The 20,601-nt window shown below is 44.5% G+C and overlaps 1 protein-coding gene across 4 annotated transcripts in view; it reads right to left on the bottom strand.

Moving 5' to 3' along the window:
- The window catches only part of EXOC4 (exocyst complex component 4), a 319,710-nt gene that overhangs the window by 34,303 nt on the left and 264,806 nt on the right, over positions 1–20,601 (bottom strand). For 3 of the 4 annotated variants that reach the window (XM_077783706.2, XM_085569918.1, XM_085569919.1), the window contains exons 13-14: positions 18,159–18,314; positions 12,793–12,971 (exon numbers count right to left, since the gene is read on the bottom strand). In XM_077783706.2, coding sequence (XP_077639832.1) covers positions 12,793–12,971; positions 18,159–18,314 — 335 coding nt within the window. Of the gene's footprint in view, positions 1–1,712; positions 4,404–12,792; positions 12,972–18,158; positions 18,315–20,601 lie in introns of those variants that run through there. The other variant, XM_085569920.1, reaches the window with a different exon arrangement.

The following is a 20,601-nucleotide window of genomic DNA, read 5'->3' as shown; positions in this document are numbered from 1 at the left end:
GAGATGCACTTCGTGCAGGAATCATCTCTATTTAGCAGAGCCAGTTCTGCCTGGAGATGCCACCCTGGAAGTGCTGGAGATGGATGGAGCCATCACAGAAAAGCAGGAGTCAGCTCCTTCCTGCTGCAGGCAGATGCACACAGCATTTTTCTCCTCTCCACAATTCACTTGCAGCACTTTAAGTGAAGCTGTAATTATATTTGTCAGTGGAGATAAGGGGAGGAGGGAGATGGGCACAATCTGCTCCCTGTTTAAAGCACTCAAATCCTTCTGGGGCCCCCTGGCAGGGAGGAGGCTCAGGTGGGGTTTTTGTGGGGGGTGAATCTGAATTTCTCCTGTGTTTTTTTGGCTTTTGGAGCTCAAAGGAAGCCTTTCAGAGCCCATCAATTTTCCTTTCTTCTCTGGACATCCAGAAGAGAAAATCCCATTGCTTTAAGTCTCACTCCAGATAGTTTTACTCCATCATCCTTGGCAGCACGAAGCCAACAAATGAGCTGGAGCAGCAAAAAATAATCAGAGCCTAAATTATTGAAGGGCTTTGAGTAGAAAATGCCCTTTTGGAGCTGGCTGTGGAGTTGGGCAGCTCTTTGGGCAAAGGCTGAGCCTTCCTGTGGCTGTGGACCCACCACACTCTTGAAAAAGGGAGGGATCTCTGACTGCTGAAATGATGGGAAAAGGGGGAAAAAATCTGGAATGACAGCAAAACAGACCAACCATCCAATTCTTCTTCCCCTTCTCCTCCTTCCTAACCCACTTCCACCCAGCTGAGCATGAGCCCACCTGGCCACCACAAGCCCCTGGAAATGTCCTGCTCCCAGTGGCCCCTGTCATCCTGGAGCCTTGAATTTGAAGGTGAATTTTCTATGCTGCTGGATAAAAATCCCAGCTTTGCTTGGGATTTCTCCTCCCTGGCTGAAATCACAGCTGAGTCCTCTCCCTCGGAGGAAAAGGAACGTTTCATTTCAGCAAAGCTGAGAAAACGAGCCCAGCACAGGCCTTGTCACCCCGGATTTCTGTCACTCTGCAGTTCCACTGCTGGCAGGATGAAAATGGATGGATGCAGACTGCCAGACCTCTGGAATATTAAACAAAACCCCTGGAGCCACTCGGGTGTCAGCAGAGTGACCACTGCCACATCCCACGGCTTTAACAGCACCTGGGGCAAAATCAATCCAAGGAGACAAACCTGAACCTGAGGAAGTGTGGGAATGCAGAGCTTCCCTCTGGCTGCCCTGGGACCCTGGCAGGGGTCAGAACCCCCCTGGACAGAGCCCCCAGAGACACTGGCTGTGATCTCTGTCCATGGAAAAGAGTTTTCAATCTTACAGGATCAATTACCAGCTCTGAGGGTTTGATAGAAGGAATAATTAAGTGTGGCACGGGTGCAAAAGTAAAATTTTAGGATTCTAGATGAGGGTCCAAAGGGGACAAGGTGGAGGAAATTGGGTGTGCCTTGTCCTTTTTCTCCTTCTTCATGCCCTCCATGTCTCACTGTGGTGTTGGCATTTTTCTGTTGGTTCAGGCTGGGGACACACTGTCCAACGTAGGTGACAGATATTGGCACGTTCTTGTAAATGCAGCCCAGGGAGTTTCTGGTATTGAATGTTTGTCACATCCCACTGAGGGCAGAGCCCCACACGCTGCCCTGCAGGACAGAGCTGGGCAGGGCAGCAGAACATGTTAGAGATAAACAGAATAAACAACCTGGAAACCAGCACAAACAGTTTATAACTTCTGCTTTGGCAGCAGAGCTAAAAAACAGAAACTTTCTACAATCTCAGAATCATCAATACCTCAAATTCCGACAAGGAAGAAACCTCCAAAACGCTCAGGGTTTGCACAGCGTTCCCAAATTTCCTCTATGGGGGAAAGGCTCACAGAGACATTTGACAGCTCTGCTGGGGGAAAATCCCTCTTCTTTGGGACAGAGATGCAGCAAGAAACTCCTGCTGAATTTAAGGACCAGTTCACAGCTCCTTAAATTTGAATTTTTCCCTCCTTTCCTCTCCAGAAGAGGCAACTCCAAAAAACACAGGGAAAAGGGAATTTGTCAGTGGGTAGGTGCTGGGTTAAGCCTTTGCAGAGTCAGGGTTAACTCTTCTCTCTGCTGGAGACTTTCCTGGGGATCTCAGGCACCACTTTTGCTTTCAGTGCTTGAGTTCCCAGCAGGTAAAAACCTGGATAATGAGATTTTATCCATCACTGCCATTCTAGCAGGGCCTCCCTGTTCCCACAGCTTTTAGCACGACGAGGAGATGATGCCACAAGGACACAAAATCGCCACTAAAACACCTTCAAAAAGGAGAATATCTGGTATTTCGAGGAAAAAACTTTGAGTGAAGCCAAGCAGAATTAGAGATGTGATTATTTCTTAAAGGAGTAGGGTGTGAACATCGGATCCAACATCAAGCACTTGTTTCAGAGGGATTTCTGCCAGGAAACCTCTGACTTCCATGCCCAAAAAGCATGATAAAATTAGTAATTTTTAAATATTTCACTATTTAAAAGCCACCTCTGTGTTAAGGCACAGTCTGTCCCTCTGGGACTCAGCTGGGGAAGGGAAAGGTGCTGCTGGTGAGGGGACAGGAACGTCACCGAGGTGCCCATGCCCCACCAAAAAGGGACCTTGAGGCACAGATCAGTCACTGCCTTCTCCTAAATTGGTCCATTTGGGAATTCCAGCTCTCTGGGAAAGGACTGGAACGAGCCATAAAAGCTGGAGCTGGATTTTGATTTTGATTCTCCCACAGGATTCATTTCACAGTGATGGGAATTCTGGAAGCAAAGCTGGATTTTGGGGTTGACATCTTCCCTGTGCTTCTTCGCTGAGGTGTGAATATTTGGGCCTCTTAGATGTGAGCAAATTCTTCAAATATTCACCCAGATATTGCTGCTTTTTACCTAAATTGTTCTCTTTTGTAGGCATTAATTCCAGGGAAATAAAACACTCAAAGGAATGATTTCTTCCAAGATCATGGAATGGAAGGGAACCAAGAATGTTGGGAAGGAACTTTAAAGGCCATCAGTCCAACCTTCAAGGCATCTGGCACCTCACACCTGGATTTGGGATGTCTGAATTGTCCAAATTCCCAGCATTTTACTGGGAATTCACCTTTTACTGGGATCAATGGCAAGGGCACTCACTGGTGCCAAAGGGACAAAGCTACACTTGCAGGACAAACAGAAACGAAGAGGAAACGAGCTCAGGGAGAGCTGCTCATTAATAAACCTCCGAGCAAATTTCCACTAATGAGTCCTGTTTTCTCAGAGAAAAATCAGGGATGTGCTGGAGGAAACTTGAGGATTTCCCCTTGCAAATCTCCTCGAGCTTCTGGCAGGGACACAGGGAAGGGAAAAAAAAAAAAAAAGCAAGAAAGAAGGAAAAGGAAAGCAAGAAGACAAAAATGAAGGGATGGCACTGAGAACTTCCCGTGTCCATAAAATCCAAGTGCAGAAGGAGCAGGTCAGAATCTGAGGTATTGATGATCCCCAGATTGTAGAAAGTTTCTGTTTTTTAGATCTGCTGCCAAAGCAGAAGTTACAAACTGTCTGTGCTGGTTCCAAGGTTGTTTATTCTGTTTATCTCTCACATGTTCTGCTGCCCTGCCCAGCTCTGTCCTGCAGGGCAGCGTGTGGGGCTCTGCCCTCAGTGGGATGTGACAAACATTCAATACCAGAAACTCCCTGGGCTGGATTTACAAGAACGTGCCAATATCTGTCACCTACGTTGGACAGTGTGTCCCCAGCCTGAACCAACAGAAAAATGCCAACACCACAGTGAGACATGGAGGGCATGAAGAAGGAGAAAAAGGACAAGGCACACCCAATCTCCTCCATCTTGTCCCCTTTGGACCCCTCATCTAGAATCCTAAAATTTTACTTTTGCACTCATGCCACACTTAATTATTACTGATATCAAACACTCAGAGCTGGTAATTCATCCTGTAGGATTGAAAACTCTTTTCCATGGACAGAGATCACAGACAGTGTCTCTGGGGCTCTGTCCAGGGGGTTCCTGACCCCTGCCAGGGTCCCAGGGCAGCCAGAGGGAAGCTCTGCATTCCCACGGGGGCAAAGCTGGAAAAACGCATCCCGACCTTTGAGGTGGCAAGGAAGAGCTGCAGCCCCCATCAGCTGGGTAAACACTAATGAGGAGCAGAGCCCAGCCTGTCACTGGTGATAAACAGCAGCCTAAACACTCTATTAGTTTTTCATTTGTGGAATTAATGTTTTTTACGGCGTGTGTACACTCGGCGCTTAATGAATTGTCTCGTTAGCGTTTGCCTGCCGAGCTCCTCCGCTGCTGCCGGGCATAAATTTCCCCAGGAAATTAGCACTTTCAAAAAAGGCAATAACTCCTCCAAAAAGTGGGTTTGTTTTCTGGTTTTCTGCAAAGATGCAACCTTGGGAAAAAAAAAAAAAAAAGGATTACTGGGCAGGGGGAAAAGGAATATGTTAAATAAAATAGAGGGGCAGCTTAAGAGGTTCGAGCTCCATCCTGGAAGGTTTGGTTGATCCACACTTTTCTTGAAGAACTTTGCAGTCTGGAGAAGGCTTGAAAACCACCCAAAACAAATTGGTTCATTAAAAAAACTCCAAATATCAGGTGTTTTTCACTAATAAGATTTTCTGTTTTTCACTGAAGGAAGCAAAATTGTGCAGGGAGAATGAAGAGCAGGATCCTAACACAGGATTAGGAACAGAGTTAATTTCACTAAAAAAGGATTCCTTAAAAAGTCCAGGATTTGCTGTTCCAGTGCTCCTCAACTGGGAAAATTCCTCTGTGTTAATTTTTCCTGTTTTCAGTCATTTATGATGTAACTTTCCCAGAGCTTGCCCTTCTCAGTATTATTATTTCCTGAGCTGAATTTGATTATCTCAAAAGTGACTTGATTTTAAAAAGTCCTTTCAGCTTCTTCTGAGTTCTGGGAAGGATTTTTTTGCCTGTTTGTGCTTCCCAATGTGCTTCACCAAATTTTCCTTAAAAACAGGGAATATCACAGGTCAGTGGAGACACTTCCATCAATCTACAGCAAAACAAAAACTCATCCCCCTTTTCCTCAGAGTCCTCCAGGATACTGAGCTGCACCTTCCCAAAAAACGCCCTCAAAACTTCCCTGCAGGATTCCTCTGGGCCTCAGAGGGGTGGATTTGCAAAAGAACCTAAAATCTCCCAATCTGCTGGACTCAGTGGAAGAGAAAGGAATAAAATTCCTGAAGTTAATCAGTGTCCTGATGCCCAGGAGTAAAAGTATAATGAAAATAAATACCGTGAAACAGATCCTTAGCAATCTTGTTTTTGGACAAAAATTAGATAATCATCGATAAAATTCATTATAATAATCAATTATAGATATAATTATAGACGTAATTAATCAATTATAGACAAAAGTGGTTTTTTGAAGGCTGTTTGTTTTTAAGGGATTGGTTGGCAAAGCAAGAGGAGCAGCCCAGAGGTCTGGAAGACAAAGAATGAATTTTGTCCAAGGGAATCCAGGGGAAGGTGGGGAATGAGAACATCCACGACAAGGATGAAGAGTTCTCAAATTCAGGATGAAGAACGGGAAGGAAAAAGGGACAAGCACCAGGGTGACCAGACTCAGCCTGATTTCTCCACAATTCCTGGTTATTTCAGAGTCATTCCCCCAGATCCCAGAGGAACTGAAGTGCTGGTGAGAGCAGAGTGACCCAACGGTGCGATTTTGAGTCCTCATCCCATAATTTCACCAATTATTTCCCCCGCTCCGGAGTAGGACAAGGCGTCACCTCTGTCCCACCGAGGAGGAGCAGGGAGGACTTTCTGCTCCCAAATTTTGCCAATCATTTTCTCCAGGAGTGATAACAGGAGTTCATCCCATCTCAGTCCCGTTATCTCTTCTGGAACGCATCCAGTTGTGCTGTCAAAGTTGTTTATTTCTCCTTATCTAAACATTCTTTCTCCGACCTGCCCAGCTCAGCCTAGCAAGTCCACCATAACATTCTGCTCTGCCCTCTGGGACGGTGTTTTCCTTTTATATCAAAAGTTACGTGTATATGTTTACAATTTATTACCAATTCCTATCATCTATGTCAGATAGTGAATCTCTACCTTAAACCAACAGAAAAGTGTCACCACCACACCAAGACACGGAGGACAAGACAAAGAAGAAGAAGGTCAGAACACGCCCAAATCCCTCCATCCTGTACCCCCCTGAACCCCATTCTAAAACCCCCAAAATTCTACTTTTCCACCCTGTGTTAACTCAACCATCACACTACTGAAAGCCTTGTGGCTTGTAATTCCTCACGCAAAATTGGCAGTGTTTTCCATGGGCTAAAATAGAAGCCACGGGTGTTTTTGACTTCATGCCTTGGAGCCATTCCCACAAATCCCAAATTTCCTGGCGTTACTCAGGCGGGATCCTGTCAAACGGATTGGAAAGCTTTGCTAATTGGGGCACTTATTTCCATGACATTGCCCTGCCCCTCAGGCTGGTGGGTGGGAGGAAGGAAGGACATAATGAGGGTAATTAGCGTAATGGTGATGGTGAGTTAAGTGCTGAGCCCACGGATGGATCCCGGCACGGATTCCCGGTGCTGTCTCCCACAACAACCCAGAAATGAGCAGCCAGGCCAGGGAAACAGCGGCTGATTTCCTCATCCCATTAAATATTTCATGGAAAGCGCTGAGGCTGGGGATCCATGGGAAAAGCTTCGCTGCAGACATTCCAGAGGGAAAAAAAAAAAATCTCTGGAAGGCACCAGGAGATCACTTTGATGGGAAAACAGATTTTAGGTGACTGAGGACTATTTATAAGTGACGAAATTTTCGTGCCGAAATTCTAAAATAGAACAAAACAACCTCCTCATGCTCAGTTACATCAAACCAGGAATTTTATCTCTGTGAAGTCAGCAGGTCCCTGCTGGTCTTGAAGGTGTTTTAACAGTTTGCTATGCCAACTTTTCCCATGGTTTTAGTCCTCCAAAAGTCAACTCAGCCAAGAGGGACACGCAGCTGGGCTCTTGTCCTCTGCCTGGATTGCTCTGCTCAGCCCTTGGCTGCAGAATCCTGGAATGGTTTGGGTTGGAAGGGGACCTTAAATCCCATCCAGTTCCAACCCCATGGCAGGGACACCTCCCACTGTCCCAGGCTGCTCCAGCCCCAGGGTCCAACATTTCCTTGGACATTCCAGGGATCCAGGGGCAGCCCCAGCTGCTCTGGCAATCCCATTCCAGCCCCACCCTCCCAACCAGGAATTCCTTCCCAATATCCCATCCATTGCTGCCCTGGATGCTTCAGGGTTTAGTTTTTCTATTTTCACATTCTGAGCTGCTTTAGTGTGTGGGTCTGAGCTTCTCATGATGGGATGGTGAGCTCTGTGCACAGAGCAGGGACACAAAACAATTCCTGCTCCAGCTGGGCACCAAGGACAAATGATCCAAACCTCAGCCCAGGAGCACAAACACCGTGGGCTGGAGAGAGAAAAACAAGCAGGGTGGGACTGATGGGCTGGAGCTGGAATGGGAATGAACTCCAAGGTGCCAATGGAGCAGAACTGATCCCAGGGAGAGCCCCGGGAGCGCTCGTGCATTTTGGGACCATTTTGGTTCATTTGGGTTCATTTTGGGACCATTTTGGTTCATCTTGGGTTCATTTTGGGACCATTTTGGTTCATTTGGGTTCATTTTGGGACCATTTTGGTTCATTTGGGTTCATTTTGGGGCCATTTTGGTTCATTTGGGTGCAGCCCTGGCTGGGCTCTGGTGCTGCCCAAGGTGGATCCATGGAGGAGATCCTTTAATAAATCCCTGATTTATTCTTTAGCTCTGCTCTAGGTCATCCTTCTCAAGGCATCACCCTCTGGCAGTGGGAGCCATTCCCTGTGTCCTGTCCCTCCATCCTTGTCCCCAGTCCCTCTCCAGCTCTCCTGAAGCCCCTTCAGGCCCTGCCAGGGGCTCTGAGCTCTCCCAGCTGTTTGCAGCAGCTTTGCTAAGTCCAGAGTACATCTGTAGTTCTATCCAAGCTATAAATGGTGATTAATTAGCAGCTGATCACCCCTGGCTTGGTTTGGGTGTGACAGAGCCCATTTCACTCCCTGTCCTTGCTCAAGGACATTCCCACCTGGGAAACCCAGGAGACCAGGCAGGGACCTCATTCCTTCATTAAACACCGCCCCAAGCTTGCTGAGGGAGTTTGGAGAAGCCAAACCTGGGCACAGGTTTGGAGAGACTCAGAGATTCCCAATGTTTGTGGAGAATATTGGGAATCTCTGAGCGTTCCAGAGCGGGAACAAGCTGAGCTGTGGGATGGACTAAAAGATCTGAGGGCACGAACCACGGCCAAGCAGATAAAATGCCTAAAAAGTGCTTTTCCTTCTTTTCCTTCTTTTCCTCTGCTTCTCCTCAGAACCAACAGGATCTGAGTGACTTTGTCCACCACCAGCAGCTCCCAGGCCAGGTTAATTCCTGCACCCAGGGCAGGCCCATCCTCACAAAAAGGAGGTTCAGAGCACCTGGGAAGGGAAGCTGGCCAGGATTTGTGCTCTTCCAGAAGTGCCCCAACTGCTCAGGCAGTGGGAAAGGAAAAAATATTGGAAAATAAGGCTATTTATGAAGCTTAAATAAAAAGCTGTCATTTAGATTAAGTCGTATTGGAGCAGCAGATATTCACCAAATAATCAAAGCACTCAAGGTTTACCTTGTTAATTTAATGGCAGATGGTTTGCATTTGGTGGAAACGTGCAGCTTTTTCTGGTTTAGACAGAAATTTACTTTTGTTGCAATAACAAAGCCCCAGCATTCACCAAGGCCTTCCTCTGCCCCAGGGCAGGCTCGTGTTGATCATCTTTAATCTGGCTTTCAAATAAGGTTTTCTATTAATATATCTTTAAAAAAAAAAAAAAAGTCTCCATGAGCAATCAATACAGCAAGATGTGCTACAAGTTCAGTGATGGGGAAAAAAAAAAAATAAAATAAAACCAGCTGCAGCTCGAGAGAAATCGAGCCCCATTTAAGAGCTGAATTCGGTTCATTAGGGGGTTAAACACAAAGCCCTGCCTGAGCTCAGCACTGCTGGGTGGCCTGGCTGCCAAATGAAAGGCAGCAATTTCCCCTGCACACCGGGCCTGATTTCCATTGTCCAAATTCCCAGCATTTTTTGTTAAAAAAAAAACCGTATAAAGATATGAAACCCCTCGGGCACCACTCTGGAGGGGCCTGAAAGTGACTTTTAAATGACAGCTCACTGTCCATTTTCCAGCCATCATTCCTGGAGTGGGGCAGGATGCTCCTCTCAGCCATCAAAGCCCATCCCAGGCTCAGGGAAGCAAAGGGGAGGCTGATGATCCTCCCGGGATAAAGTGGCCCAGGATGCTCTAATGGCCCTCAGTGAGCTTGGAAAAGCATTTTGAGATCTGTGGCTGGAAAATGAGATGCAAATGCTCGGTGTTGTCCTTACTAAAGCCAGGCAGTGGCAGAGAAATGCAGGATTTTGGTTAAAAGCTGTAGAAAACCTCGTTTTTTTCCCTCCCCTGCTTTGGATCGCAGTCGTAGCTCACTCAAAATGGGAATGTGGGGGAAGCGCTGCCCATCTGCAGAGGAAAAAGGGGAAAACATCCTCCACAGCCCCTTGGAATTTAGGGAATTTGAGAGCCATGGATGGGATCTTGGGAATGAGGAATTCCTGGCTGGGCTGGGATTGCCAGAGCAGCTGGGGCTGCCCCTGGATCCCTGCAATGTCCCAGGAAGGACTGGAGCAGCCTGAGATCATGGCAGGTGGCCCTGGAATGAGCTTGGAGGTCCCTTCCCACCCAAACTGGTCCAGGATTCTGGGGTTTGGGACACTCAGGATCCATCCCGAGGGATTTTTATGGAAAATGGGGATAGAAAAGAGAGGGAAAGGGAAGGGAGACCCTTCATGGCTTCCTGAGATTCCAAGTGAAGCCCCTGGGTCCATGAATTTCTTGGAGAGGAGATGGATCCAGTGTCAGGCTGGGAGAGCTGGGAATGTTCCCCTGGAGAGGAGAAGGATCCAGGGAGAGCTTCCAGCACATTCCAGGGCCTGGAGGGGCTCCAGGAGAGCTGAAATTTGGGAAAAGCCTGGAGGGACAGGACCCAGGGAATGGCTCCCACTGCCAGAGGGCAGCCAGGGATGGGATCTTGGGAATGAGGAATTCCTGGCTGGGCTGGGATTGCCAGAGCAGCTGGGGCTGCCCCTGGATGCCTGGAATGTCCAAGGAAAGGTTGGACATGGGGCTGGAGCAGCCTGGGACAGTGGGAGGTGTCCCTGGACACTGGGTGGGATTTCAGGTCCCTTCCCACCCAATCCCATTTGATTCCATGCCAGAGCAGTTCCCAGCTCCGAGCTGAAGCCTCTCAGCCATTCCCTGGAGGTCCCAACAGCCTCAAGCCCCGAGGTGCCAAGAGCAGCTGAATTTGCAGGGCAGCTCCAACTCCAGAAGCCAACAGCTCATCTCTCATCCTCCCCCCTACAAACTAGCAATGGCCTTAAAAATGTTAAAAATCCTTAAAAAGATTGTCCCAACTCCTTCGTGGTTCATAATAATTCCTCTAAAATGTTCAGGGAACCTCGGGAGGCTGAAGCCCCACGAAGGAAAACTCTGAGGTTGTGTTATGTCTGCAGCACAGAAGATGAGGAGAGGAAACCCAACTTCCATTTTCCTATAAAACCCCTTTAAAAGTGACTCGACTTCCTCAGCAAATTCACCTTCTCCCAGCAGTTTTAATCCTTAAATGGTTATTGTTAAAAAGGAGTTTGTATTCCCTCAAAAGACAAGAGCAGAAGGGAATTACTGTGTCATATTTGACTGGTTTGGGAAATAAAAAATCCAATTCTGAAGGGGAGCAGATAAGGGCAGAGCCATGGAAGAACCATCAGCTCAGCAAACACCAAATAATGAACAGTGCAGAGACTGCCCAGCCTGATAAAACTCCCCATTAGCAAGGCTGGCTTTAAATGAGGGATAATTGTGGCACGTCCACAGCCAAAGATTATTGAATTTTTATCTCTGGGAAGGGGCCTTTGACAGCCTCACCCCAAAGCCACCAGCAGGTCACACCTCTTTTTGGGGTTTCCCAAAATCAGACTTGTTCAGCTTCACCTTGTGCTTTCTGGGTGTTCAGAGCTGTGCCTGAGGGAATTTATTATTTATAATTTTATAAAGCATAGTTATTATGAAATAAAAACATTACAAATATAAAATATATTAAAATATAAAAAAAAATTTACAAAATATATTTATTATCTGTCTGCATCCAAGGAAGCTTTGCTGGAAAACCCGCTGCCTTCCCCCAGGGCCACCACCTGCACGTGGGCTTGTTGGGATTAGGGAATTTCTGGCATTGCACCAAAAATTCAGGTCACTGAACACTTGGGTCAGCACTGAATCTCAAGTTGTTGGGGCAAAAAAGAGGGACAAAGGATGAAAATTTCATTTATAAGCAGGAGGTCAGGCCAGCCTCTGTCATTTCCTACCACTGCCCCTTCTTCCCTTTGTTCCAGACACTCCTGGATTTGTGTACAGACGTTTTAGGATGAAGTTATTACAAAGGAAGATGAATTTTTATTGTCAGGAGGACGCTGCCAAGTGAAATATTACACTTTGTGCTTTTATGTTTATTCACCACTGCGTGGAACGTCCTCTCCGAGGCCTGAAAGTCATGCTCGTGCCCTTTAATGTCTGGAAAATATTGATTTATTAAAAAACCTGAGTTTCAACCAGACCTCAAATTATAAATGATGTTTTCTTTTAACAGCTCTGACTGTTAGAACACAAATCCTCAGCCCCAAGAACTCTCCTAGTAAATAAATAGACAAATAAAAGAAATATTTGTCTACTGGGTTTTGATAGCGTTTCCCACTGGGCTTTGTTTAATTTTGTTATTTGTTTAATAACAGAAAACGCTAGAAAAGAGCAAGTGTTGTCACCCAGTTACTGAGGAGTCAAAGTATGGGTTACAGGAATATTAAAACTACCTGGAGTAATTTGGGTTTTAAATGTTAACTGGTTGCATAACCTTCATTTTCCTTCTGGATCCAAAGGATCTGATCCATGGAAAGCTGAGTGAGGAGTTTAAAGTCCTGCTCTAGAGCAGAGGCAGAACCACAGGAAGGATTTCAGTCACCCAGAGAGGCTCTGCTGACAAGAATATTTAACAGACATAAAGCACTGTGACTTTGTTCAGCACCAGCAAATTTCCCTCATGATTGCCCAGAAAAAAATAAAATAAAAATCTGAGCCGATTTTCAACTCCCAGGAGAGCTCAGCTGCCCCCAGTCCCGGACCCCTTCCCTCAGGATTCTGCTACAAACATTCAATACCAGAAACTCCCTGGGCTGCATTTACAAGAACGTGCCAATATCTGTCACCTACGTTGGACAGTGTGTCCCCAGCCTGAACCAACAGAAAAATGCCAACACCACAGTGACACATGGAGGGCATGAAGAAGGAGAAAAAGGACAAGACACACCAAATTTCATCCAGCTTGTCCTCTAATCTAGAATCCTAAAATTTTACTTTTCCACCCGTGCCACGCTTATTGATTACTGATATCAAACACTCAGAGGTGGTAATTGATGCTGTGAGATTGGAAACTCTTTTCCATGGGCAGAGATCACAGCCAGTGTCTCTGGGGGCTCTGCAGAGAGACCCTGTCTGTGATCTCTGCCCATGGATTCCTGATCCCTGCCAAGATCCCAGACCTTCCAGAGGGAAGCTGCATTCCCACCCCCCTGGGAACGACCTCCCCACCCTCTCCCAGTGCCGGGCAGGGTTTCCCATGGGTGCTGCTCACCCTGGGGTGCCGCCAGGCCACCCAAAGCCGCGCGGGCGCGTCCCGCCAGCCACTCGAGGCTCTCCTGCAGGTTGGCCAAGGCTCGCAGGTCGCCGACGTCGCGCAGGATCTCCTGAGGAGGGATCAGCTTGTCGCCCAAATTGCCGATCAGGACCTCGGATTCTTTCCCGAAAGCAGCCCTGGAATAAAAAAGCAGAACCCTCCTCGTCTGAGGAATGTGGAATAAAGGAGGGAAAAATCAGGATTTTCTGTATATTTAAAATAATATTAGGGATATGGTGTAGATCCGTTTCCGTTAGGAATATGGGAAGCGGACAGCGTGTCCGCGTAAGAGAAATAAAACATTGGTTAGTTTTGTGTTGTTAAATGGTATAAAAGATAGGAAAGTTAATGATATATGGTATTATTACTAATATTTTTACTGATTTTTAATTTTGGAAGCGGAGAGTGTGTCTGTACATTTCTGTTTTAACATTGGAAGAGGAGAGTGTGCCCGCGTAGGAGAAATAAAACATTGGTTAGTTTTGTGTTGTTAAATGGTATAAAAGATAGGAAAGTTAATCATATATTGGTATTATTACTAATATTTTTACTGATTTTAATTCTTTAAATTATATTAGTAATATTGTTAAAAATATTTTAAACAATATTAGTAATTTTGTCAGATAGGAATATTGGAAGCGGAGAGTGTGTTTGCGTAGGAGAAATAAAATATTGGTTAGTTTTGTGTTGTTAAATGGTATAAAAGATAGGAAAGTTAATGATATATGGTATTATTACTAATATTTTTAAAGCTGATTTTTAATTCCTTAAATGATATTAGTAATATTGTTACAAATATTTTAAACAGTAATATTGTTAAAAAATACTTTGTGTTGTTAAATGGTATCAAGATATGAAAGTTAATGATATATGGTATTATTAGGAATAATCTTTTAACTGATTTTGAAATTTTTTAAACAATATTAGTAATATTGTTAAAAATATTTTAAACAATATTAGTAATTTTGTTAGATAGGAATATTGGAAGCAGAGAGTGTTATCGTGTAGGAGAAATAAAATATTGGTTAGTTTTGTGTTGTTAAATGGTATAAAAGATAGGAAAGTTAATGATATATTGGTATTATTACTAATATTTTTACTGATTTTAATTCTTTAAATTATATTAGTAATATTGTTAAAAATATTTTAAACAATATTAGTAATTTTGTCAGATAGGAATATTGGAAGCGGAGAGTGTGCTCGCATAGGAGAAATAAAATATTGGTTAGCTTTGTGTTGTTAAATGGTATAAAAGATAGGAAAGTTAATGATATTTTGGTATTATTACTAATAATTTTTTAACTGACTTTAAAATTTTTTAAACAATATTAGTAATATTGTTTAAAAAAATTTTAAACAATATTGTTAAAAAATATTTTAAACAGTATTACTAATATTGTTAAAAAATATGACGTGTTGTTAAGTGGTATAAAGATATTAAAGTTAATGATATATGGTATTATTACTAATATTTTTTTTACTGACTTTGAAATTTTTTAAACAATATTAGTAATATTGATAAAAATATTTTAAACAGTATTACAAATATTGTTAAAAACTACTTTGTGTTGTTAAATGTTATAAAGATATGAAAGTTAATGATATTGGTATTATTACTAATATTTTTAAAAACTGATTTAAATTTTTAACAGTATTAGTAATATTGTTAAAAATATTTTAAACAGTATTACAAATATGGTTAAAAATATTATGTGTTATTAAATGGTATCAAGATATGAAAGTTAATGATACATGGTATTATTACTAATAATTTTTTAACTGATTTTGAAATTTTTAAAATAATACTAGTAATATTGTTTTAAAATATTTTAAACCATATTTTAAACAATATTAGTAATTTTGTTAAAAATATTATGTGTTGTTAGGTGGTATAAAGATATGAAAGTTAATATTATTGGGATTATTACTAATATTTTTAAAAGCTGATTTAAATTTTTAACAGTATTAGTAATACCGTTAAGAAACATTTTAAGCAATATTAGTAATATTGTTAAAAATATTTTAAACAATATTAGTAATTTTTAAAAAAATATTTTAAATGGTATCAAGATATAAAAGTTAATGATATATGGTATTATTACTAATATTTTTAAAACGGATTTTTAATTTTTTAAACAATATTAGTAATATTGTTTTAAAATATTTTAAACCATATTTTAAACAATATTAGTAATTTTGTTAAAAATATTCTGTGTTGTTAAATGGTATAAAGATATGAAAGTTAATGATATTGGTATTACTACTAATATTTTAAGAACTGATTTTTAAAATTTTTAACAATATTAGTAATATTATTTAAAAATATTTTAAACCATATTTTAAACAATATTAGTAATTTTGTTAAAAAATATTTTGTGTTGGTAAATGGTAACAAGATATGAAAGTTAATGATACATGGTATTACTACTAATATTTTTAAAACTGATTTTTAATTTTTTAAACAATATTAGTAATATTGTTTTAAAATATTTTAAACCATATTTTAAACAATATTAGTAATTTTGTTAAAAAATATTATGTGTTGTTAATGGTATAAAGATATGAAATTTAATGATATTGGTATTATTAGTAATATTTTTAAAAGCTGATTTAAATTTTTAACTGTATTAGTAATATTGTTAAAATATTTTAAACAATATTTTTAGCAATATTACAAATATTGTTAAAAACTACTTTGTGTTGTTAAATGGGATCAAGATATGAAAGTTAATGATATTGGTATTATGACTAATATTTTTTAACACTGATTTTTAATTTTTTTAACAATATTAGTAATTCCAGCAGCAGAGGCTGGCCTTTGCCTTCCTCCCCTCACTGTTGTGGTTTGGAATGGGAAGAAATCGAATTTCTTTTGATTCTTACTTTTAATACAATTTTCTTTATACCCTTTTCAATGTTCCAAACTTTACCTTTCTCCTAATCCTACCTCACAACATGAAATAAGTACACTAATAATTAACCAGCACTAATAATTAACCAGCACTAAAGCCCACCCCCCTCATCAGCACATTCATTAGAAAACTTTAAAACTGAAAAAATCTTAAATAATAAACCAAAACCAAGCTCTGAGGCAGCGAGGGGTTAAGACAACAAAACCAATCTCTGTCCACAGGCAGAGATGAATTTTTTTTTTTTAATATTTTTTTGTTTTTATTCTTTTTAATTAAACAAATGAGTTGCAGGGAGGTCAGGGAGGGAAGCAAAGCTGGCCGTGGATCTCTTTTTGCTGCCACGGGACAAAAACTGCTGCTGAACTTTGGATTTGTTTGATTTATCAATATTCACAAAGGGATGCTGGTGAGTAGTTCCACATCCCAAAAAAAAAAAAAAAAAATGAACATTTTCCCAAATTTTATCAGGCTTGAACCTTCTTTTCCAGGAAGGGATGTGGTGGCCCTGCCCAGCTAGCCACGAATTAAGGCCCATGAGCAGCAAACACTGAAATTTTAAATATCTTGGAGTTAAATGATCATGAGATGAGCTCTCCCATCCTCTGCTGCCCAAGGATTCCACGGGACCTGCTTCCCTTTGGTCCACGGCAGTGTCCAGGCAGAATTATTCCCAATTTATCAGCAGTGCCAAGAGAAAGCAGCAGCAGTGAAGAAATCAAATCACGCTCCTTTGATTTAGCAGCAAAGGCTCCTTCAATGGGGAGGGGATGACAAAAAAGCAATTAATTTGATTTTGAAGCTTTCAGGAGGGATCTGTTCAACCACCACTCGTCCTGGAGGAAGTTTCCAAGCTAAATCTGGCCCAGACCAATTAGGAGGATTTCAATTAATGCCATGGGAGTGTTTGCAGGGCGCTGGGAGGAACTGGGGCTTGGCAGATGATGCTCTGTGCAAACAAGATGCTGAGGAAAGATCTTTGTGCTCAATCCTGGGCTGGAAAAAAAAAAAAAAAGCCACGGCACAGGAGCTTTTCCCAGGAAATTCAGCGTGGATGAGTTCACAGGCTTTTCCTAAAGGCTTGCCATTGGAGCTCCTCTGATCCACAAAATGCTTCAGTGAATGGCCAGGAGAATGGAATAAATGGAATAAAATGCATATTAGGATGAAAAGGTTGGTTCTTTCAGCATCAGGCCGTCGTTTTTGCCTGGCCAGGAATTTCTACTCGGCCAGCAGAGCCCAGTGGAGCTTTGCTATCCCACACTGATGGATCAGGAATCCCAGGGAGAGGCAGGAGAGGCTTCCCAGGTGAGGGAATGAAGGATCAACGCGAAAGCAGAATTCACGAACCCGTGGAATTCAACTCGGGGACTGCACAGAGACCTCGAGGGCTCTGCAGCCTCCCCCTGCTCCGCTGGGGACGTTTTAAATCCCATCTGTGACCCCACAGATCCCATCCTCTCCAGGCTGCATCCTCCCTGGCACGGGGATTCCAGGCAGGGAAGAGAAAAACGACAATCTGGGCGAATTAGACTTTGTTATTTTCAACAGCTTCTCCTCCTCCAGTTTTACAGCCCAGTGGCAATCAAGGGAGCGATGAACAGGGATGGGGATGTGCAGGCTTTGGAACCTCACAGGGGCTGAGCCATTCCCAGCAAGCAGGAGAAGGGAATTTGCCTCCTTCCAGGCTCTCACTGCCACGAAAGGCAGGAACAACCTGGTTTGGGCACAGAGAGTTGTCCCCAAAAGAATTCCTGCTGGAAATATTGGAATTTTTCATTTGCTCCCCTGGGTTAGTTCCTGGAGTTGGGATGGAGGGGGAAACTCCACCACGGTAATGGCTCAAATGAAAGATTCCTTTGACAGCACTGATTTTGGGAATTCCTGCCCAGTACAACCAGCTGGCATCTCCTTTAAGTCAGAAAATGCTGCTCCCTTCATCCCGTGGGTGACCAGAGCAGCACCAACCAGCAGGGCTGGATTTCCCTGGATTCCAAACAATCCTTTCCTTCCCCAGTCCCAGGCACTTCCCTGACTTGGATCACAAAGACAACTCTCCAAATGGCTTGGTCTGAACAACGGAGCGAGCAGAAATTGCACCAGGAGAGGCTTAGGTTGGAAATGGGGAAGATTTCTTCCCCCAAAAAGCCACCCAGGGCAGGGGTGGAGTCCCCAGCCCTGGAGGGATTTAAAACCCTGTGGATGTGGCACTTGGGGACCTGGTCAGTGGTGGCTTTGGCAGGGCTGGGAATGGTTGGACTCGATGCTCTCCAAAGTCTTTCCCAATTCCCAAATGATTCCATGATTCTCCTCGCACCTGTGGACACGCCATCTCCGAAACCACGGTAAATTTGTTCCCGCTTTTTGCTGCTGCTCTCCCTGAAACCCTTTCACACCTTGCCACGGTGGTTTTACCTTATGAAATCCTCCTCGTCGTCCCTCTTGGGCCTCAGCTGCTTGGGCTGGGCCATGCTGCTCCAGTTGGGCAGGGATTTCAGGAGCCGGCTGATGTCGTCGTCCTTGGCCCAGGACGCGCTGATCACCAGCTTCTCGTCCGACTGCACGATGGTCCTGCAGGGAAAGCAGCAGCAACGCCTCAGCGAGGAGCCAATCCTGCTTTTAGGGCCACTTTTCCTTTCACTTCATCTCATTTCATCTCATTCTGTCTTATTTATATCACACAAATGGGGATTGAGCAGTGAGGAAAGGATGCAGAGAGGAATCCCACACATGGAGAGGACAGCAAGGCACGTGGACAAGGCAAGAAATTCCCTTACACACACAACTCCTGATGGATTTTGAGACAGCTTTTAAGGGAAAAAGAGCCATTTTCCTAAATCCTCCAACCCTGAGAATTCAGCTTGGCACCCAGCTGGAGGAGGTCACCCTGCACTGGTGTCTCCATGGTTTTTCCTCTGGAACGTCGGCAGAGCTCAGCAGCCTCTGCCCATGGCAGGGTCACTGCCAGGTGGGACAAGCCCAGAACATCTGGATGGAAGCCACCAGCTGCCCTCACAGCTGGCCCAGCCCGGGGACCAGGGCTGAAGCAAGGAAGGGGAAGGAAGGGTCCAGGATCTTCTTTCCAAGTCATCCAAAGCATCTCCTGAAGGAGATTCCAGCTAAATCCTGTGAGAGAAACTGAGTCAGGGACCGCATCGGGTTCCAATTGGGAAGAATTTTCCTGTTTGGTGTTTTTGGCAGGGCAACTGATCTGAATTCCTGACTGGGAATTTCAGGAGACAAAGGGGATGCTGCATTTGGAGGAGCCAATCCAGGACCTTAAAGATTCTCATTTCCACCTCCTGCCATGGCAGGGACACCTCCCAGTGTTCCAGGGTGATCCAAGCTCTGTCCAACTTGGCCTTGGACATTCCAGGGATCCAGGGGCAGCCCCAGCTGCTCTGGCAATCCCAGCCCAGCCAGGAATTCCTCATTCCCAAATCCCATCCCTGGCTGCCCTCTGGCAGTGGGAGCCATTCCCTGGGTCCTGTCCCTCCAGGCTTTTCCCAAATTTCAGCTCTCCTGGAGCCCCTTCAGGGCCTGGAATGTGCTGGAAGCTCTCCCTGGATCCTTCCCTTCTCCAGGAGAACATTCCCAGCTCTCCCAGCCTGACACTGGATCCATCTCCTCTCCAAGAAATTAATGGACCCAGGGGCTTCACTTGGAATCTCAGGAAGCCATGAAGGGTCTCCCTTCCCTTTCCCTCTCTTTTCTATCCCCATTTTCCATAAAAAATCCCTCAGGATGGATCCTGAGTGTCCCAAATCCCAGAATCCTGGACCAGTTTGGGTGGGAAGGGACCTCAAAGCTCATTCCAGGGCCACCTGCCATGATCTCAGGGTGCTCCAGTCCTTCCTGGGACATCCCAGGGATCCAGGGGCAGCCCCAGCTGCTCTGGCAATCCCAGCCCAGCTAGGAATTCCTCATTCCCAAGATCCCATCCCTGGCTGCCCTCTGGCAGTGAGAGCCATTCCCTGGGTCCTGTCCCTCCATCCTTGTCCCCAGTCCCTCTGCAGCTCTCCTGGAGCCCCTCCAGGCCCTGGAATGTGCTGGAAGCTCTCCCTGGATCCTTCCCTTCTCCAGGGGAACATTCCCAGCTCTTCCAAGCTGGCTCCAGGCTGGAGTGGACTGAGCCATCGGAGACCCTCCCACAGCCCAGCTCCCCCTGCCAGGGCCCTGGCAGGGCCATTCCGGCCACACTCTCCCTGATCCAGGCTGGAATGCTGGGGCAGAGATGAGGCATTGGCAGCACTGAGGTGCTGATTTGGGGAATAAACAGGAATAAAAACAACACCCTGAGCATCTGCAAAGGAAAACGGCAACACCGAGACGGGAGCCAGCTCGGATCCATCCTGAACTGAACAGCTCATTCCTCATCCCACCCTGTCCCCATCCCCAGGAAAACAAGCTCAGCTCAGGAGCCACGCAGGATCTGTGAGAACCAATTTGTCACATGCACTTACAAACGAATTTCCCTTCCCTTCCGAGTTTCACGTTCAATCTGTCGCACACAAAAGGCTGAGCTTTGTTTCCAGCCACACAAGACCTCGGCGTCAACGCTCCCCTTCGGCCTTCTGCTGCTGGGAGGGAGTCGGTGTTTTTCCACTCCGAGGGAAAAAAAAAAATTCTAAAAAAATTCTAAAAAAATCTTTTATTTTTCACCCTGGTGAAAACTGAGGGGGGATGAAAGAGCTCCACCAGCAGCTCTGACATCTGGGATGGAAAAAGGGGATTTGATGATATCTGGGCATTGCTGTGCCAAGGCAAGACAACTGTTCCAGGGAACACAGCAGCCAGGGCTTTGTCCTCTGCACATTTAATAGACTGCAGTAATACTCTCCTTCCCTTGGGAGTCTAT

Source organism: Lonchura striata, chromosome 1A (assembly GCF_050655825.1).
Source record: "Lonchura striata isolate lonStrDom1 chromosome 1A, ASM5065582v1, whole genome shotgun sequence".
NCBI lineage: Eukaryota > Metazoa > Chordata > Aves > Passeriformes > Estrildidae > Lonchura > Lonchura striata.
The sequence above is the reverse complement of the archived record's forward strand: the minus strand, read 5'-3'. Positions and strand labels throughout refer to the sequence as shown.